Here is a 19,778-nt window from a genome sequence, read left to right on the forward strand (position 1 = left end):
GATTCAAAGGGTAAAGGTTTAATATCCTTTTTTGCAAAAGGATATTTGAATGAGAATGTAATAGTTTAACTGGCACAATTATACATTTTAAGGGTTGTCTACAAAATGTATTTAATTTCATATATGTTTTTCTCTAATATGTTGGGATAGTTCTTAAACCCCAATTTAGTAAATTTCTACTAAATACGCCAAATTAATTTCCGTTATCGGAAGTAATGCTATTATAAAATTGTTCAAGGCTAATTTCTCTCTCGTCCAACAGATTCTTTGCTGCAGAGATAGTTTGTGGTCTGCAATTTCTCCACGGCAAAGGCATCATCCACCGGTAAGCATTAATGTTTCTCCATCGCCGTCTATGTACTGCGCCGTGTCTTATATCCTGCTCTCCATTCACCGGCCTGTCCTCCTGCCTCATATCTGGGGGCTTCACACCGTGCAGCCGAGTGAGGGGCTAAAAGACCTCGGATCTCTCGCTTTAGTTTTTTTTATTTAAACGACAGATTGAGCTCTGAATGTTTCTCTTCACAGTGACCTCAAGCCCAGCAACATCCTGATGGACTGCAAGGGACACGTGAAAATCGCTGATTTCGGACTTGCACTATTAAACGTGTTTGAGAACGAAACAGCGACTGGGTTAGCCGGGACCGTCGGGTACATTCCCCCAGAGGTAAGAAATATGTCCGTCTGTCTGTCTATCTCATTAGAGTTTTACTGTAGATAGTTTTCTAATCTGTGTTTCCCTGGTTTCCTTCAGATGATCTTGAATAAGGCGTATAACTCCTCTGTGGACTGGTGGGCATTTGGGGTTGTGTTGTATGAGTTGATTACTGGAACAACCCCATTTGATTATGGAAAAGACAACTTTGAGATTGCCAGATGGGCGGTGCACGGCTCACCAGATTACCCAGAGTGGATCCGTCCGGCAGAACAGAACATCTTGAAAAGAGTGAGTATGAAGTAGAGTTGAGGGGAGGAATCAAGAGCTGTGTTATTTTATAAATTAATTTCTAGGGCTTTTTATTTGAATGCCAGTTACAATATTTCATCGCAAGCATTCTTTCTATTTTCAGCTACTCTGCAAGAACCCTGAGTTACGGCTTCGTTCACCAACAGAAATAAGAGCTCATCCTTTCTTCTGTTCTGTTGTGTGGGAAGATCTGGAAGCCGGCCGGGTAGATCCCCCATCATCAGTTGTAGTCAAAGTAAGTTTACCAACAGATGTCCCATTGGTGGTCAACTGCCCTGTGTGTGTCATGGTGCAAGTTTTTTGGTTGGATTTCTTATAAAGGGTGTTAATTAAACAGTTCTGTATTTCTTATATGTGTGATTTTGAAATAAGCATTGCGCCAATAAGGGCTCCTTAGGCTACTTTCCGCAATGAAACAAACAGAATTCATCTAAACCCTTCTTTGTATCAATTCCTTTGCAATCTTCTAAGATTTGTGTTCTCTTTTTCTCTTTTAGACACCTCCGGACAACAGAGAGAAGTCTTTCTTACTATCGCTGGATGAAGCTGATCAGGTCATATCTCCTGAAGATCAGAAGCTTTTCAGTGGCTTCTCATTTGTGAGTCCATTACCGATCACCAAGGTGTAAAGATGCACTCTCTGCCACACAAAAGTGTTTAGACGATCATCCATAGCCTTGATCATAATCCAAGAATAACATCTTCCTCCGAACAACTTTGTTTTAAGAAATAAAACCCTTAAAAAACACCAGCACTTGTGTATTTGTAGGCTTCTGTCACCGTATTCCAACTATACTTTTATTTTTCTAGTTGTTTCTGCCAAAAAAAGTAATTTTAAACCCCAGATGATGTATTATATAGATGAAATACGTAGGGCCAGCTTTTACTATTGTATCATCAATCTTATGACCTTATGGCTGATTGTCCTGACCAGCTGAGCAGTCGACTTGTGTTGCCCTCCTATTTGGGATATCTTGGAAGCTGACCGATACAATTCGCCTCACAGTATTTCAAATGCTTATAATTGGGCTCTGCCCATTCCCTAATTTTATCACTAGCCTTTGTCGTAGTTTGTGGTAGTATTTTTTTGTGTTTTTACCACACATTGTAATTATTGTATGAATTTACAGCCCCTGGTATATCTCACAGCCAAACAACGCCACAATATGTATTTAGCAGCATTTCCTGAGTACAGTGATATCACCCATTTATATGTTTGGAGGGTTGTCTGCATTTGTGGGGGGAATTTTCACATCTAGCCAGTTTGTGTTCATGTCCTTTTGGGCATTTCTTTCAACCCAGCCAATTCAATTTACCCCCATCAAACCATACTTTTCTGAAAACTAGTGTCAGGATTGCACCCTGTTTGCCCGGACTCTGTATTTGTTTATAGGTGCCATATCCACTGTAGCCTCTAGAGGCCACCTGTCAGAACACAGTACTGTGTATGCTAAGTTCCATCTGCTCACCTGGGTGTAACTCTCCCCTTAAGTACCTGCTTACTCCTCCATTCAGAGCCTTCGCATTGCAGTTTATCTGGCTCTGTTCTCCTTCTAGCAGCATTCTGCTTTGGATTAACCCGTTGTGACCTGGCTTGCTTCTGACTTCATCCCTTGGTTCCTGATTTGGCTCTTCCACTGTGCTTGTGTTGGCCTGGCTTGTTCTGACTCTCCTGCTGGATTCCAATTGGGCTTTGATACGGCCCTTCTGGTTCTGATCAAGAAGGTTTATATGCGTGAATAGACAGATTTCATTTCAATGCACTTCATGCCCCCCCATGGAGTGAATCAAAAGTAGAATTTTTTTCCATGTCAAAGCTGTACAAAAGCATAATGAAAATTAAGAAATAATTATATGCTTGCCATAATGATCGATCAGATCTATATAATCTACAACCTGTACTGCTCGGGAGGTGTTCGCTTACTTACTATGTACTCGCTAGGCCATTATCACACTAACCAGACAATGTGATATTGTATAACAACTATGATGGTCCACTGGAGATAGTCCATTTATTCTGCTTTCTTTGTTTGTCCATTTTTCTCCCTCTTGTTATAAATATTTCCTGTAGCTATACTTTTACTATCGGGAAAAATCACCGGGGAGTCAGACAAGTGGCACGCGTTCATTATGCAAGCGCTGCGATTAAGTTTCTCTTCTAAAACTTAAATTGTTACTGTATATCATACTATGTTTTCATGAGTCACACCTATACCTGTACCAGTCAACATGATGTTCTGTATGATTCACTCCTCAAATGTTGAACGAGAGAAAAATACGAAACATCGTATGTTGTCATCGTATGACAACAGTTCCCAACTTCACATCAGTTTTGATCTATTAAACGTGTCATGTAATAGTAGAGTAGAAGACATACATAAGACAACCTCAGAGAATGACATGTTTACTTTTGCTGTGTGTCGCCACCTATTCCTACTCCCGAAAATGCAAGTGGCTTCAGTTACAACAAGAGATTCAGAATAAGATGTTTCTCCAACGTTTTCATCTGATGAGTCCTGGTGAAGGGTCTTTAGAATGTCAGAATGTCGGAATGCTTCCTTCTATAGAACATCTTTTCCAACTGAAGGTGACATCTACAGAAACCCAGGTTAAGGCTGCCAGCATCATCAAACAGGTCCTCTTGAAAATAAAATTATTCCTGAAGAAAAATCACAAGAAACTTGGCTATAAGAAGGAGAACTGGGTTCAGCTAAAGGCACAATTTGAAAACTTTGAAAAGGAACTGAAAGTATGTTTTCCCAAGAATGGAAGAAAACATCAGATTAAACAAGAACTATATCTGTTTTTTAGCCATCTTAAGCAGGTTGTTCTGAAATCGGATAACAAAGACTGCGCCTGGAACATCACTGGAGCTGAAATAAGTAAATATTTGCTACACATTAACCATCTCTCCTCAGTGGTGAGGAAGTGGTCCATGGATTTCAAGGATAAAAAGCCAGAGAATATTGTATGATACTGAAAGACCAGCTATGACGTGTTAAAGCATTTACAAAAAAAAACATTTATTAAGATCTATAGGGAAGAAGAAAGAAGAGTGGAATATACAAGAATATATAAGCATTTGGTTATATATATATATATATATATACACACATTCACGTGCTACTTTATTAGGTACACCTTGCTAGTACTGGGTTGGACCCCCTTTTGCCTTCATTCTTCGTGGAATACTTTCTACAAGGTGCTCAGAGATTTTGGTCTGGACATGATGATATCACACAGTTGCTGTACATTTGTCGGCTGCACATCCACGATGCGAATCACTCCATATGTCAGAGGTTTTTCCAGCAGCCTTGGACAGCTCCCCTTTAACAATGACACACAAAACTGGTAAAGGGAGGACACTACAGTCCTGTTGAAGGTGGTGTAACAGGGGAGGTGGTAGTGGGGAGCGAGAGCATAGGTACGCTGCTGATGCTGCTTTTGCACTGTGGAAGGATGAACACATTCAACAGAGAAACTGGAAGATATCTTGCTCGATTCCACCAAGTCTGGCTCATAATCTAAATACAGGTCATTGTCTTCATCAACATCGTCCCTATCCTTTTTCCACCTGGGAAGAAGGCGGAATAAGGTCCATTCTTGCTGCAAGAGTAGACCTTCCCTCTTCTTCCTCACTATATTCTGGGGCAAAAATAGATCTGCTGCTATCATCTGACAGTGCCACTGCTTGCTGCCCACTTTGCTCTGGAGAGTGCTGCCAGTGCTTACAGTGGTGGTAGCGCCAGAGGTGGTAGTGGAAGCCTCAAGGGCGGTTGTGGTTACACTGGTAGTGGTGGTTTTATTCCATGCTTTACCATAAAATAGCGTACAAGCTATCTTCTCCCTGGATCCTGACCCCACAGCGAGTCCTTGGTTGTAATTGTTACAAAATGAATCATGGTAGGAGTAGTTCAACTGTTTGCAAGGAAGAATGCTTCTGCCTACTTGGGACTGGTATACCAGCGGCCACCTGATTACTACTTTTTCGTACACGTCTGCCGCCAGCTCTGTCCAACCCACGAACGCCGGAGGAACCAAGCCAGTAAATAGAGACTGGGAACCACAGGAGCATCGTACTAAGCAACGCTATCGGGAAGTTTCTGTCTTCACTTTGGATTTAGAACCTCCATGTAAGATTGGAGATTTAATTGTTTAAATAAAAGTCATACATTCTATCCTTAACCTCTCTTAAGGTCTTTTCTAGAGAAAGATCAACATCCACCACTGATATGTATTAGATGATCCCTTCTTCAACCGCTAGATGGTGAATTGAGCCTACATAACAGAGCAGGGTATAAGAACCTTTCCTAACGTGATTTGCATTATTTGGTTTATACCTACTTCATTGTATTCCTTTTACTTGTATTCTCTTTCTTTGAGGAATATGTCTTTGAGCATTTTGAAGATCTTAAGGGGACGTATTTATATTGTTTGCGATGTATATCATCTGTGTGTGATTTCAATAACTTTGAAGATTAATAGAACATTGTGAGATAAAACAATAACTAACCATGTGTATGGAATGTACTTATTTTAAATCAGTATGAAAATACTTGTCCTTTTGAATTTTTAAAATTTAATTATACATGTTACATTGGTTGCTTATTTATATGATTCATCTTAACAAAAAGTATAAAATATTCAATTTCATAATATCTCCTATAATCAATAATCATTTTTGAAATCCAAAATTGAATTTTAATGTTTTTTTTTAAATTATTAATAATCATGTTTGAAATGAAATGTAATCCTTCATCATTCAAATATAGCCATTTATATATCAATAGTAAATATGAATTCATAATGTCCATGTATTATTATAAATGTGATTATGTTCAGTAAAGAAGGTGGAACATTAAGCTTGAGCACATAAATGGATACAACTCAACAGAATGTCATTAGTATCTTGTTTGTTGCAACAAAGTATTTTGATCAGTACGATAATGCCATTTCTTATATAAGGGAGTAGTACATCTCCGATGTGTGAGTGTGTGTGTGAGTACATCACGGCAAATTGTCAATTTTATGCTAACGTAATCATGAAAGGGGGTTGTCACCTTCACCAAAAGAAAGGAGTTTTTTTGCTGTATATATATATATATATATATATATATATATATATATATATACACACACACACACACACACACTGGCCACTTTATTAGGTACACCTTGCTAGTACAGGGTTGGACCCCCTTTTGCCTTCATTCTTCGTGGAATACTTTCTACAAGGTGCTGGAAACATTCCTCAGAGATTTTGGTCCATATGGACATGATGGCATCACGCAGTTGCTGCAGATTTGTTGGCTGCATATCCATGATGCGAATCTCCCGTTCCACCGCATCCCAAAGGTGTTCTATTGGATTGAGATCTGGTGGCTGTGGAGGCCGTTGGAGTTCAGTGAACTCATTGTCATGTTCAAGAAACCAGTTTGCGATGATGTGAGATTTGTGGCACGGTGCATTATCCTTCTGGAAGTAGCCATCAGAAGATGGGTACACTGTGATCATAAAGGGATGGATATGGTCAGCAACAATACTCAGGTAGGCTGTCGCATTCAAACGATGCTCAAGGGGCCCAAAGTGTGCCAAGAAAATGTCCCCCACACCATGACATCGCCAGTCTGAACCGTTGATACAAGGCAGGATGGATCCATGCTTTCATGTTGTTTACACCAAAGTCTGACCCGGCCATCTGAATGTCGCAGCTGGAATCGAGACTCACCAGACCAGGCAACGTTCTTCCAGTTCTTGGCTGACAGGAGCGGCACCCGGTGGGGTCTTCTGCTGCTGTAGGCCATCTGCTTCTAGGTTTGATGTGTTGTGCGTTCAGAGAAGGTATTCTGCATACCTTGGTTGTAACGAGCGGTTATTTGAGTTACTGTTGTCTTTCTCTCATCTCGAACCAGTCTGCCCGTTCTCCTCTGACATCAACAACATTTCTGTCACACAGCTGCCGCTCGCTTTCTCTTTTTTGGACCGTTCTCTGTAAACCCTAGAGATGGTTGTGCGTGAAAATCCCAGTAGATTAGCAGTTTCTGAAAGACCAGCCCGTCTGGCACCAACAACCACCATGCCGCGTTCAAAGTCACTTAAATCCCCTTTCTTCCCCATTCTGATGCTCCGTTTGAACTTCAGAAAGTTGTCTTAACCACGTCTACATGCCTAAATGCATCGAGTTACTGTCATATGATAGTTATCTCTGTCTTTTAATACAAAAAATATCTTTATTGAATTATTACTCGCCATTGTGGTTCTACCAACACTCCATTTTTCTAACATGTATAGAACCAGCAAGAAATTGTTTGGAACTACATAATTAAGTGGCTGCCGGGGCTGCCCATCACACACCAACTACCCAGACCCATTAAACCATGGCCCACGGGGCGCTATGAGTAGAGACATAAATAGTTCCGGGAAGGCCCTGTCTATTCCTCACACACCCCAAACAACCACTTGGGGGCAAGTAACGTGAAGGAGCGATAAAATCAGCCATTGCAGTTTAAGGCCTAAGGCTAACAGAACGTCGGATACCCGGTCACCCCTGGCTAACGGAACGTTGGCTACCCAGTCAGGCCCAGCTTACATTGCCTGCCTACACCCAAGTGACCCTCTTTGCCTGTTTGTAACGTCAGGTGGGGGTTCTACCAGATGGCATTATTGAAAGTAAATGACAAGCCATTGTTTTAAGGTATTACCTCATTTTAAGCGAACTAGCCATACTAAAATCGGCATTTATACGCGCAGGAGCACAAGCTCTCTAACAAGCCAGACGCGGACAATGTCCGAGAGTGATAGGAGTAGTTATTGTCCAGATATTGCGCAGTTATTATTATAGGCACGTATGCCACGCTTCACCACCTGCCACTTCACTTTGATTGACACAGCGGACAGCTTATCCTTTCCGCACAAGGACCGCCTCTTCCCAATCCCCGCCTCACTAGAGACCCGCTACGCCTATCAGATAGCGGCTGCTGTTTGAGTTGCGTTTTTAGTAGCCAATCAAAGCTAGCTGTACGGGTTTCCCTTCCAAATACAGGGGTTAGACAGTCGCTGTTTATTTTTTATGTGCACGCTATGATTCTATAACCTTCCGTTCCCTCTCCGTCTTATTGCCTGGGCGCCACATTGTAGCAAACGGTTAGATTTTTCCATTCTAGGGGCGGGTGTTGGTGATGAAACCACGCCCACTATCACGCCCCCTCTCCCATAGTGGGCTTGCCTGGTAACTGTTCCTGTCAATGCTGCAGTAGGTCTGTAGGAGATCTGATCAGCTGGAGCCCGAGTCCTCATCCTCAGGGTGGGAGTAGCAGGAGAGGAGTCTCGGGGGGGTGACAGTTCAAGGGCAAGCAAGCCTGCAGCATCTGATCGGTGGGGGGCATTACACAGCTTGTAACCCCCCAACCCCCACCCTGCATTTCCTAGGAAATTGCCTAGTTTGGCTTTCCTAAGCTAAAGCTGCTCGGAGCCCTCGTGCCCTGATATCCAGCAAAATGCCCCTGGCCCGTAGCCTGTCAGTCACCTCCCTCACTGGTTTGGAGGACTGGGACGATGATCTGGACCTGGAGAACACAGTGCTGTTTGAGGTGGCCTGGGAAGTGGCCAATAAAGGTGAGTATCTGCCACCTATACCAGGTACACCATGCAGCAGCCAGCTGCAGCTCTTTGGGTTTCCTGTGTGGTTGTGTAATTAACCATTCATGCCTTTTTTCTTTTTTTTTTGTTCTTCTTTCTGTTGCTGGTTGTTTAATGTTCTAAGTTCCACTGGGAGGCAAAGTTTGTGCCTCACTTCTCAGGCATCTTAAAGGGTTAAAGGTGGAGTTTAAAGCCCTGGGGTTGGGGAAAGAGCGCAATCAGACTGGAAATGAATCAGTCCTTTCTTACTGACGATCCTACATGGCATCTGCCAAGGTTACTGTTGTCCTAGAGATATGTCATGTATGAGCACGTCGTAGATGTATTGTGTGACAATTCACTGGATAAATATGGTATATATATATATATATATATATGTATATGTATGTGTGTATATATAATATATTTAACCATCACTTTGTCAAGCAGGCTGCACAATCCATGAAGAATGTCCGAGGTCATCCTGCTCTCGCTTTAATACGGTGGTCTACAGGAGACTATCCTATAGAATTATTATTATTATTATTAATAATAATAATATTTATATAGCGCATATAGGTTCCACAGCTCTTTACGATGACAGCTATGCATAAAAAAAATAAATACAGAAACAAATTGAGACAAGAAGAGCTTACACTCTAACGGGGAACACATACAAATAAATCAATGAAATGATGCTTGGCTCTGAATCGGGCTCTGTAGAGCTTGGCGTCTCTGCACGTCCGATGGACGCTGAAGGTTTGTGTTAGATCTCTAAACTGTATTATTCTCCGTAGCCGCATGCTGTTGGGAGACTGTGGGAAATGTGGCTTCCCCCTTGGTCCGGTGCCAGCTGCTGAGCAAATAATGTACAGGAAGGCTGGGCCCGTTCGCTGGTTATTGTACCTTTCTCGTGGCAGGGTTGGGGCGATGTTATCGGGCTGGATCTCGAGGTTGTGACATATTCCGTTCCTGCTTGGAGCGAATCAATAGGTGCATTCTGTGTCAGGGAAACATATAGCACATCCCCCAGCTATAGGCTCTACATAGATCTTTTCCCCGGTGGGAATGTTTATTAACCTTCACTTGTAGCGTTTCTCTTAAACATAACCGTTCTAAAGCGATCTACATTTTGAAGGCCTCCCAACTTTTCTTTTTTTGGTTCTTTTGACTTATTTTTATAAGAAACAGTTTATTGAATGTACGTCAACCACAGAGATGCCTTTACGTTTGGCCTGGACGACTTTTTAGCAAAAAGGAGAATATACGTGGATATAATTGGTTATAAGGACCGGATTACTTAGAGTTTATTGATCTAGTGAGAAGTCGGAGGCTGTTTTGGAGTCAAGAAGGAATATCTTCCCTTGTTGAGGCAAAATTGGAAATGGCTTTATTGTGGGAGTTTTGGCTTCTTCTGCATCAACAGTGAGGTTAATACTTAAAACCCATGGATTAATAATAACACATGTTGCAGAACATATGTTCTATATTTAGACAATGGTCATGTTGAGTAGGCTTAGCATCTATAGTATACCATATAGGCGAATTAGGCAGTTGTCGGGTATGTTGCAGAGGACAATTTTGTAGATCAAGGAGGGGAGCATCTGAGACACAGTTCTAGGTTGCCTAGGCCTAGCCCTGTCTTTAGGACCTAAACAACCTCTTTGCCCTCTTTTTAGGAGCTCCAGGTGTTTGCTTGTGGTTTCAAAGTGTTCTATAATCTTAAAAGTCATAATAATGTTATGCTATCTGGTAAATCTGTTTATAAATCAAACAGATACATTGTTCCCTTTCTAAATACCTTAACTTGTCGCATACTTGGCCATCAAAAAGTTTTAAAAGCCTTGGTAAAGCCGTGGCCAGCTTTGCCATTGGAACAAATGACAGGTCATAAGATGTTCCTCGTGGGAAGCACTAGCTTGTAATTTCTTGATGGTATCTTAAATGGACCACTTGTGCTCCACTGGCAATTTTAACTCTGGTTTATTAATGGGAACATAATAAACTTGTTGTCTACAAGTTTTGTGGTCCATAGTGAGATTGGAATAACCATTCTGAAATGTAGGGTCAGGACCTGATACCCCCATATATTCATAAGAAATATATTGAATACAGATGGTGGGGTCCAGCTAGGCTTGTGAGATTTAATATGTTTAAGGAAAATGTGTATGGTAGGAGTATAAAGTGACGGGCAGAATAAATGTCCCATAAGCACCAATTACCTCCACGTGCAGACTCTTTGTTTATCGTGTTTAGTAGCTATGGCTGAAGCCTCAAAAGAACTCTGTGTTAAAGGAACTTGATGTGTTAAACCCTATTGTCCAGAATCATCAGTTCTAACCCCTTCCCAATTAGACGACGACGTTGTGTTATGTAAGAAACTAATTCAGTATGGAGGACATGGTCACCCTTCCAGCCGGCAGATAGAGGTCGTAAGGCCATGTTGGTGGGCAGCAGCTGCGTCGTCCCACTCCAAGACAAAATCTGCCCAGCACAGGTGTAAATGAGGTCAATCTTGGCTCCTTTTGACATTTGTACGCTTTAAAAATAGTTTGTGTTTCAAACATACATAGATCTGCCTAATCTATGTACGTGTAACATATGTATACCCACACAGATTACCAGTTCTTAAAAACCACAGACACAAAGTGGGCTACGTATAAGAACATATTCCAGTAAAAAGTTTGATAAGTGGTCTTACAAGATCACTTTTAAAATGTTGGGCACGATTAAACGGGTCGTCCAGCTGTCATATGCTCTTTAATTAAAACGATAGCTGTGCTCCCCGTTAAATGATCGTCTCTTCTCTCGTTGAAAGGTTCTGTAGAATCCCGTTCTAGGGATTGACCTCGTCCCCTGCCCCCAAGCTCCTAGACATGCAGTCTTCGGCTGATATACAAGTGGGTTAGCTGCTTGGTAGAAGTGGTGGTGACTGATATAGTTGGGATAGGCTTAAGGGTATCCTGAACAGAAGATAAAGCCAAGGACAAAGTAAGGATTTGAGGACTTTCTCTTCCTTCCTAACCGTTCTCTTTTTAGCATAATAATTTCCCAAGCTGGAAGTAGAGCACTCAAACAAGAGACCGCCGGCCGCTGATCGTTTTGTACAGTCCTTGACATTTTCTGTACTTTGTCAGACCTGAAACGCCAGCATCTCCCTGTACCTGTGAGATGTCCTTGGCATGCATTACGCATTATACAAGCGGTGTTATGGTCACACTCTTATATCGTGTGTGCGTCTCAGTTTTCCACTGATGGACCTGGCGATGCCTCCTGTTCTGAGCATTATAAAATTAAATTTAAAACATTTTGTAGGGCATCTGACACTACGTGAAGCAAAGGAGTGCTGCCATTCCCCATATAGCAAAGGAACAGAAAAAAAACTTAATAAATCAGCCTTATCTACGCAGGTATTGGTGCCTAATTGACCTCCACTCCATGCCATATAAATTAGCCAAATATTGGATACCCGTGAAATGGTCTATTCCTAACTAATGCTTGGGGACATGCAAGTTTACATAAAAGGGTTCATTCACCCAACGATGAACCACAGGTGATTCGAGGTGAAACATGTTATCTCGCCCGCTCGTAGGTGCCGTTTTACTTAAACCAAACATCAACTGCATGACCCAGCTAATCGGAGTAACCTCAGCAGACTTGTCTTTTTTTTGTCTGTCCTCAAAGTTTAAACTTCTAAAAACAACACTGTGACAGGCAGAGGTTTTTTTTTTTTTCTGTGAAAGCCTTTTTTGGCACCTCTCCCCGTGTCATAAGACTACAAGTTAGAATTAAGTGTTCCCTGTTGCAAGATGAGCAGAGCAAGATCTTACCCTACTAATGTTCCTTGGCATGGCGGGGTCATTAGGGATAGGGCTTCTTACATTTTGCAGGGACTGTAGAAGAGAATCTTGCCGATTATAGAAGACCAACCATCAGTAAACTTCTCCTGCCAGAAGGTCCTGATGACCTTTGCATAGCTAAGCACTGAAATTCAGATTCTTCTTACCACTTTCCTGATAGGGTGCAGGATCCCTAGAGCTGTGTCCTCTTTTCCTTCTGGACCAGTATGTCTTAATGTATATTATCAACCATTTTAATTTTACTAACTTTTACTCTCCCCTAAATTGTAAAAGTGCTGTAGTATCTGGTGGAATTGATTTGTCGAAATGTTAGAGCCAGGCCCAGACTGGCCACCTGGCATCCTAGGCAAATGGCGGTGGGTCGCTGGCTAACAGCGCTTCAAACTGCTGCAGGCTGAATAGACCCGGCTGCACAGTGTGTGAGCATAAAAACGTTACGTGCCACCCCTCTTATCCACCCACCGGCTGCAAATACATCATTTGGTGGCCACCGATCTTAAAGTGCCACCTCATCAACCCCAGTCCGTCCATGGTTAGAGCCACTGCCGCGACTGCATTACGCGTTTGTCAATGTATGGTTGTGGCCCTGTGTGGTTCCATCAGCACTATCAGGACCTTTACCCCAATGTCAGGCTGAACAGACAGATTCTAAGGGTCACACTGTCTGGATCAAGGGAACTTCCCAAATCAGTTAGCCCAAGTCCATCCAGAGTGTCTAAATCTAAGGTTGGAATTTTGGTGGAATAGGTCACTGAACGTCATTGCGAGTGGGGACAGGGTACTTACTCCAGTCTTAATCATTTTTGTCTGTAAAATTTTTTGCACGTGACCAAGTTAATGTTGGCAATGAATATTGCAATGTTTTTATCTCTCGTGATATGTTATTTTTTGTAGAATACTATTCAATTATTATTATTATTTTATTTTTTTTCTAGTTGGAGGTATCTATACGGTTATCCAGACAAAAGCAAAGATCACTACAGATGAATGGGGAGAAAACTACTTCCTAATCGGGCCCTACTTTGAGCACAATGTGAGAACTCAGGTTGAGTTGATTGAGCCTTCAAATCCAGCTCTCAAGCGTACTCTGGACTCCATGAACTCCAAGGGATGCAAGGTGAGAGATTGAAGTCCTTCCTCGGTGCCATTAGCAAGTGATTATCTTAGATCCCAGTTTTGAACCCTTTAGACTAGTAACTGTGAATGCTTATTCCTTGATCTATGCTGCTTCTTCTCGTATCACATAGAGGTCTAGCTGCCCCTGGTGGGTGGAACTAATTCCACTCGGGCTTATCTAGCATTCTACAAAAAAAACTTAATCTGGTTTTAGAATTCCATAAAAGATGGAGAGCTACTGGTTAAACCTAGGAATAAATTGTCTGACTTGAAATCCTAAAGTCTCTATAAAGTTCTCTGTTGGTAATGACTCCATGACCAAGACCAGCAGTTCTCTATGACGCTGGAATTAGAAGCACATACTAGGTTTTACCTGCTATGTTCCAGTATGAGAGAGTGCACCTAACATGCCATCATCCTTGACTAAAACAGATGAAATTCCTAACTTCTTATTCATGTCACATTTATTGGCTCCTGGATGAATGAGCGCAACGTCATTACATCATTTTGCTGTAACTAAATATGCATGATGCAACTTATTATTGATCTCTATATATTATGTGTATATGGTTACGGGTGACTTTGTCTTTTTCATATAGGCTCTTCACTACTTATTGGGCTTTCACAAGGTTACTGATTAACCTTGTTTTTGTTCCTGGCAAGCAGAAAGGGTTAACACTGTAAATGCCTGTCATGGTTTGCAATAGGATTGCGTCTTAACTTCAAGGACTTTAGTAACTGTTTAGTAATAATTATGTAATTATATCAGCCCAAGCAGACGGAATGTTGACTTGCAAAATCTAAATTCTTAGATAGGACTCTATGAAAGGTTCTCAAACTTTGATCTCATAAGAGACGAGGACGTCTTTTCTACCTCCCAACGGGGCAAGCAGTTTATTGCTGCACGTAGGTCTTTGTAGCATGGTTTTGCTAAAATGTGCCCTTTTCAACTCTCGTCTCTTTGTCTGCTCATGCCCGCCCCCCCCGCCTGGTTGTGTCTGAGCTCACAATCACATGTTGGGTCACTAAATTTAGCATCTGTCTGCCGTGACCCCTTGTTATGCAGAGATTTAGTTACCGGCCGATTGAAAGGTCAGTATGCCAAATCTAGACCGTGTTAGTATGAAGCTGCAGATTCCAGAAGCACGTAAAGAGTGTATGGGGGGGGGGGCTGTCTGTCCTGAGCTCACAGCTGTGACTGTAGTTTAGACGTCTCAAAGTCTGCGCGGAGGGGTCAAATATGTCATATGAAGGTCGACGATCTAACGCTTAGTATCTGTTAATTGCATTGGGAGATGAAAATGTTTCAATACTAGACAAGCCACAAATGTTCGCTGCTGGAGTCTTACTTATATCACATATGGAATCTGAAGAGACTAATATATGATTCACAAAATCAAAGGTAATGCAGCGAGATTATGAATGGAAAATAGTTATCCGCATTTTTGGGGTGTATTAACTAAACCAGGTTTTTTTCCCACGCAGGTTGAACTTTACTATGTGAGGGATCAACCCTCAGCGGCTTCCGCAAGAACCACGTAATCTTAAATCGGTCAGATGGTTCTCCCCGCGTTCTTTATGCGTTATATAGATCGGTTCGCTTGCAGAAGAAGCTCACTGGGGTTCAACCCACCAACAAATTCCCTATTTAGTGAATATACTCCTTAGAACTCGAGAAACCAGCGTGTGCAAAATAAATGCCGGTGTGTAGCAGAAATTAGGAAATTGTTTGGAAGGATTGTGATCGTCGCTCGATGGCCGGTGATCGCGGCAGCTCTGAGAAGTGCCTTGTTGCTTTACCCGGCGGCCGTCTGCATATGCTACGTATTTACGCTCGGGAAGCTATGCGTTAATGTGCTCCCGGCGCGTTTCCTCCTTGCAGGGGAAAAAGATTAAACAATAGAAGCAGATTTATAAATCTACTGTAGTGGATGACTTCTGCTTCTATAACCCCGTAACGTATAACGTTGTGACAGCAACGACAAGAGATCTTCAGTCCTGCTTTGTTCGACTGTTTATCTTCTCTTGGTAACCTTCGAAGTGTCCACATTATTTTGGGTTCTGATGTCCACTAAGTGACCTCCATGTCTCCTCTTCTTCACCTTGTTGTAACCTGTAACCGGCTGTTTGTTGGCTGGGTCGCGGTGATGTTATCCGGTTAGGTGAGGCTCGGCTTGTCAAAACTTTCTGTTCATAAAAACAGGCATCTTCAGAAAACCGAATCCGAACGCAGATACATGATACTTTAGAGAGTAAATAATTATCTGTAAGGTACATTAGGACCGGAAGGACTTGTAGACAATCCCACACCGCCATTCACTTGCCCCTTTGGGTGCCCTCCGTAGAGGCCAAACGTGCTTTGGGGCAATGTCTCCAAAACTTCTACACAATATCGTCGAGGGAAGTAGCTTTGAGAACGTTCTAGACATTTAAACCGTGGTCCAGACGTAACTGAGAATTGGACAAAGTGATACACAGGAAGTGACGCAGGAAGTGACTACAGCATAGGGACCATATAGCAAATTACAAAGCATAAAATCAATATGTGCCTTCATTTCCTTACACTTGTCTACTTAGACTTATCCTTTTTAACCGATCCTCTTACCTAACACCGTCTGGTGTTTTTAAGTTTGTCCTCTAGTTTTTTTTTTTAAACTGTATAATTGCCGTCAAAACCACAAATATTTATTGCAAACATTCTCTGAGCCCGTGCCCTACGCCTCTCCCAAGCCGTGAGTTAATATTTCACTCTGTGTATGGAATTTTTTTTCTAGATTCTTCACAATCTACAAGGTTACTCCATAATACGTGATTTTCTTACGTAAACCTGATGAGTCCTCACCTTCAAGTACCGGTTGTGAGGACCTCTCAGACCATTCAAGAAATAAAGATGGACATCATGCATGCTGTACGTTTCTGTACATTTCTTCTAATGTAAAAATCGAACGTTCTATTAAAATTAAGTACGAAGCATGGGCACAATCAGGCTCTCAATGCATCTACGGGATCTGTGGTGAACGCAGACAAGTCTTGTTTTATTTGTTTGTGGTTTTGGAGATTTTGTGCAAGAAGGCCTAGGAAATTTTGCTGGGATTGTGGAAAAAAAGAAGAAAATCATATAATAAATATCTAATTGACCATCCGCTATAGGTAATAAGTAGCGGTGTATCAGTAGATGTCATGGCACCACAATTCCACTTTAGGTTGACCGGTTCAGTCCATGAATAGTCCATATGCAGCGTGTTCTAAATAACGCCTGTTTCTATAAAATAGGAGAAAGGCGTGTTCAGATTAGTGATTATTTAAGTTGACAAAATGGGAAGTGACATTTAATAAGAAAAGACCTTTCACAGATCGTTTCCTGTTTAACAAAGCAAAGGTGAATAAAATAAAAAGTGAAATAAGAAGAAAATAAGGAAAAAATACTTTTTTATAAAAAAAAAAAAATAAGGTGGAAAATTTAAAATTGCTGAAGAATGTTGGAATTTTGTGGATCTTCACAAGGCTTCATTAGGTAACCCCAGGATTTGTGTGCAAAATTGACAGATTGCGTTCTGGGGATTTTTTTTTTTTACTTATTTCAACCAATTTCTGTCCAAAGTGAGGTCTGACAATTCCAAATCCATAATGTTTGTTGGTGACCAAATGAGTTTTGGATAGAGACAGAAGTCTCGTTCTTAGATATCTAAAGGACGCATGCAGTAAAATGCATCGAAGTCCGTGCGACATCGACTCGATCTGCGTGGAGCTGGAGCGGATATTTATGTCACAGAAAACGTTTTGCCGGAAGGGTGATTTATGATTTATTTTTACTAAATTATGAAATTTAGTCTGCATTCTCAGTGTATGTGTCCTGAAGTCCCGATCAATGAAAAGAACTGCCTTATTATATTTTAGTTGTTTATAATCCAGTGTTTGTTTTTTTATTATAACATTTATTATAATTTTGTGTTTGGTTTCTGGCCGTTTTTCCCTTTTGACTTATTCCAGTTTAATAGGGAGAATTAAACCATGCATAGTTTGAAGGAATTTTAGTTGTTTTTTTTTTTTTTGTAGAGTGACCGTTATCACAATAATAAACAAAATAATTATTAAACTAAAGTTTATATGACATTTCCTCCAAACAAAATAAAACCCTTTCTCTCCGTCTTCTGCGCAGGTGTATTTTGGCCGCTGGCTCATAGAAGGAAGCCCCTATGTAATCCTAATTGATATTGCCGCCACGGCTTGGAGTCTTGACCGTTGGAAGACCGAGCTGTGGGACAGCTGTGCCATTGGAATCCCATGGTATGACCGTGAAGCCAATGATGCGGTTCTTTTTGGCTTTCTTACCGCCTGGCTCCTTGGGGAGGTAAGTACCCGAGACCGCGCTGCAGAAGGAGCGTTCAGCTGAACAGGGGGGCCGCTATTGCACCAATTGTCAACATACCCCTTCAGATTCTATGTTTTAAAGCAAGCTTATTTTAAGAAAGTGGCAAGGTTAGCCTTAGCAGCTTCAGATCTGCGTTATCAATCAATGTCCTGAACCCCCGTACCCGACAAAGGCCACCAACAACACTCAACAGAGGAGACCTACCTTAACTCAGAGGAATAATCCCCCCCGTTCCTGGGAACAGGACATTAGAATGGCTGCTTATACACATAACACGGGTTTTAAATCCATAAATGATTATATGTTTTGTTCAAGGTACGGAACTGAGAGGCACTATTAATAAAATAATTTTAATATTTCATAGATTATCCAAGCAACATGCTTTAGTTCTCTTCTCCCGATTTTATCCTTCTCTTTCCTGCTCCTTTTTTTTTTTTTTCTCCACGACCTTTCATCGCTTTCCTCCTCTTTCTTCAGTTTGCTGCCCAGTGCGAAGACGAGAAGCCGTTTATTATCGCCCACTTCCACGAGTGGCTTGCCGGCGTGGGCCTATGCCTGTGCCGAATTCGCAAGCTCCCGGTAGCCACTATATTTACGACCCACGCAACTCTCTTGGGGCGCTATCTCTGTGCTGGGAGCGTGGACTTCTACAACAATCTACAAACGGTGAGATTGCGCCTGCTTATCCAAATGCTCGATTAATGTGCGGGTAAACAAAAAAACACCAAAAACATCCACATATTCCACAACGCTGTACAATATAATAAACATTAGAGCAGTTTAACGTACATTGAACATTTTGAAGGTTAAACCTAGTAAGTGTACTTCTGATTATTAATTATTGGGTAAGGGCCTCTAGTGAATACATTGATTTAATGAAATGTAAAAGGTGTAATTAGGGACTGTTTTTAATATATTTTACTGGTTTGTTTTTTTTATTTATTTCTTCCAAAGACGAAGAAAGATCTAATTCTTGAAGGCTTGGAGAAGTTTAGCTCCAAACTCTACGGGGTTTTAAAGAGTCCCCAACGTTACAGGGTTTCAGCATATTATCTCAAATCAGCAGGCGGTTTTTAATCCGCTTTCAGAAAACAAACAACTGTAGGTTCATTGCAAGCGATGGAAAAGTTAACCCTTTAACTTAGCGTTATGAAGTGCCAGCTCTGGTCCTCCTATATGAGGTTCCACATGCAGGAGATGGACCTTGAGGTCCATATTAAGTAGCTGGTTCAGACTGAGACTTTTGAATCGTAACTGATTGTCTGTCTCTTTTTGTGTGTTTTTTACGCCAGAAAACGTTGCAGTATTTGTCTTGACACCATGTAGGTCGGGGAACTCGCTCTAAAACCGTGTCTGAATTCCTGAGTGTTTGCTTAATATGTATGTTTTCTATTGTTTCTGGCAGTTTAACGTTGACAAGGAAGCCGGAGATCGCCAGATCTATCATCGTTACTGTATGGAGAGGGCAGCCGTCCAGTGCACCCACGTCTTCACCACGGTGTCGCAAATCACCGCCATAGAAGCAGAGCATCTATTAAAACGCAAGCCTGGTAATAATCTATAACGTCCTCGATCCACAGGTTTCAATACGTTCCCACTACACTAACTGGGATACATTCCCTAATCTCTTAGAATATATACTGTGTGTGTGTGTATGTATATATATATATGTGTGTGTGTATGTATATATATATATATGTGTGTGTGTATATGTATATGTGTGTGTGTGTGTGTATATATATATATGTGTGTGTATATATAATAACAAACTGGGATTGTATTAGAACCCTGCTGACCTCTTAGATGGAAATTATATTAGAAGATGGGTATAAATGGACAAAGATTA

The 19,778-nt window shown here is 41.4% G+C and overlaps 1 protein-coding gene across 1 annotated transcript; it reads left to right on the plus strand.

Annotated features, from left to right (window-relative positions):
- Nucleotides 1-4,901: 4,901 nt before the first annotated feature.
- On the plus strand, nucleotides 4,902-19,482 carry LOC149271050 (glycogen [starch] synthase, muscle-like; the record flags this gene model as incomplete). The annotated part of the gene is made up of 6 exons (XM_089507672.1): nucleotides 4,902-5,100; nucleotides 8,423-8,581; nucleotides 13,380-13,561; nucleotides 17,720-17,911; nucleotides 18,410-18,598; nucleotides 19,338-19,482. Coding segments are annotated over exons 1-6 (1,066 nt in total), but the record flags the coding sequence as incomplete, so codon positions are not given.
- Nucleotides 19,483-19,778: the final 296 nt, after the last annotated feature.

The sequence above is a fragment of the Sceloporus occidentalis genome, unplaced genomic scaffold (genome assembly GCF_023333645.1).
Source record: "Sceloporus occidentalis isolate IW3139 unplaced genomic scaffold, rSceOcc1.0.p SCAF_581, whole genome shotgun sequence".
NCBI lineage: Eukaryota > Metazoa > Chordata > Lepidosauria > Squamata > Phrynosomatidae > Sceloporus > Sceloporus occidentalis.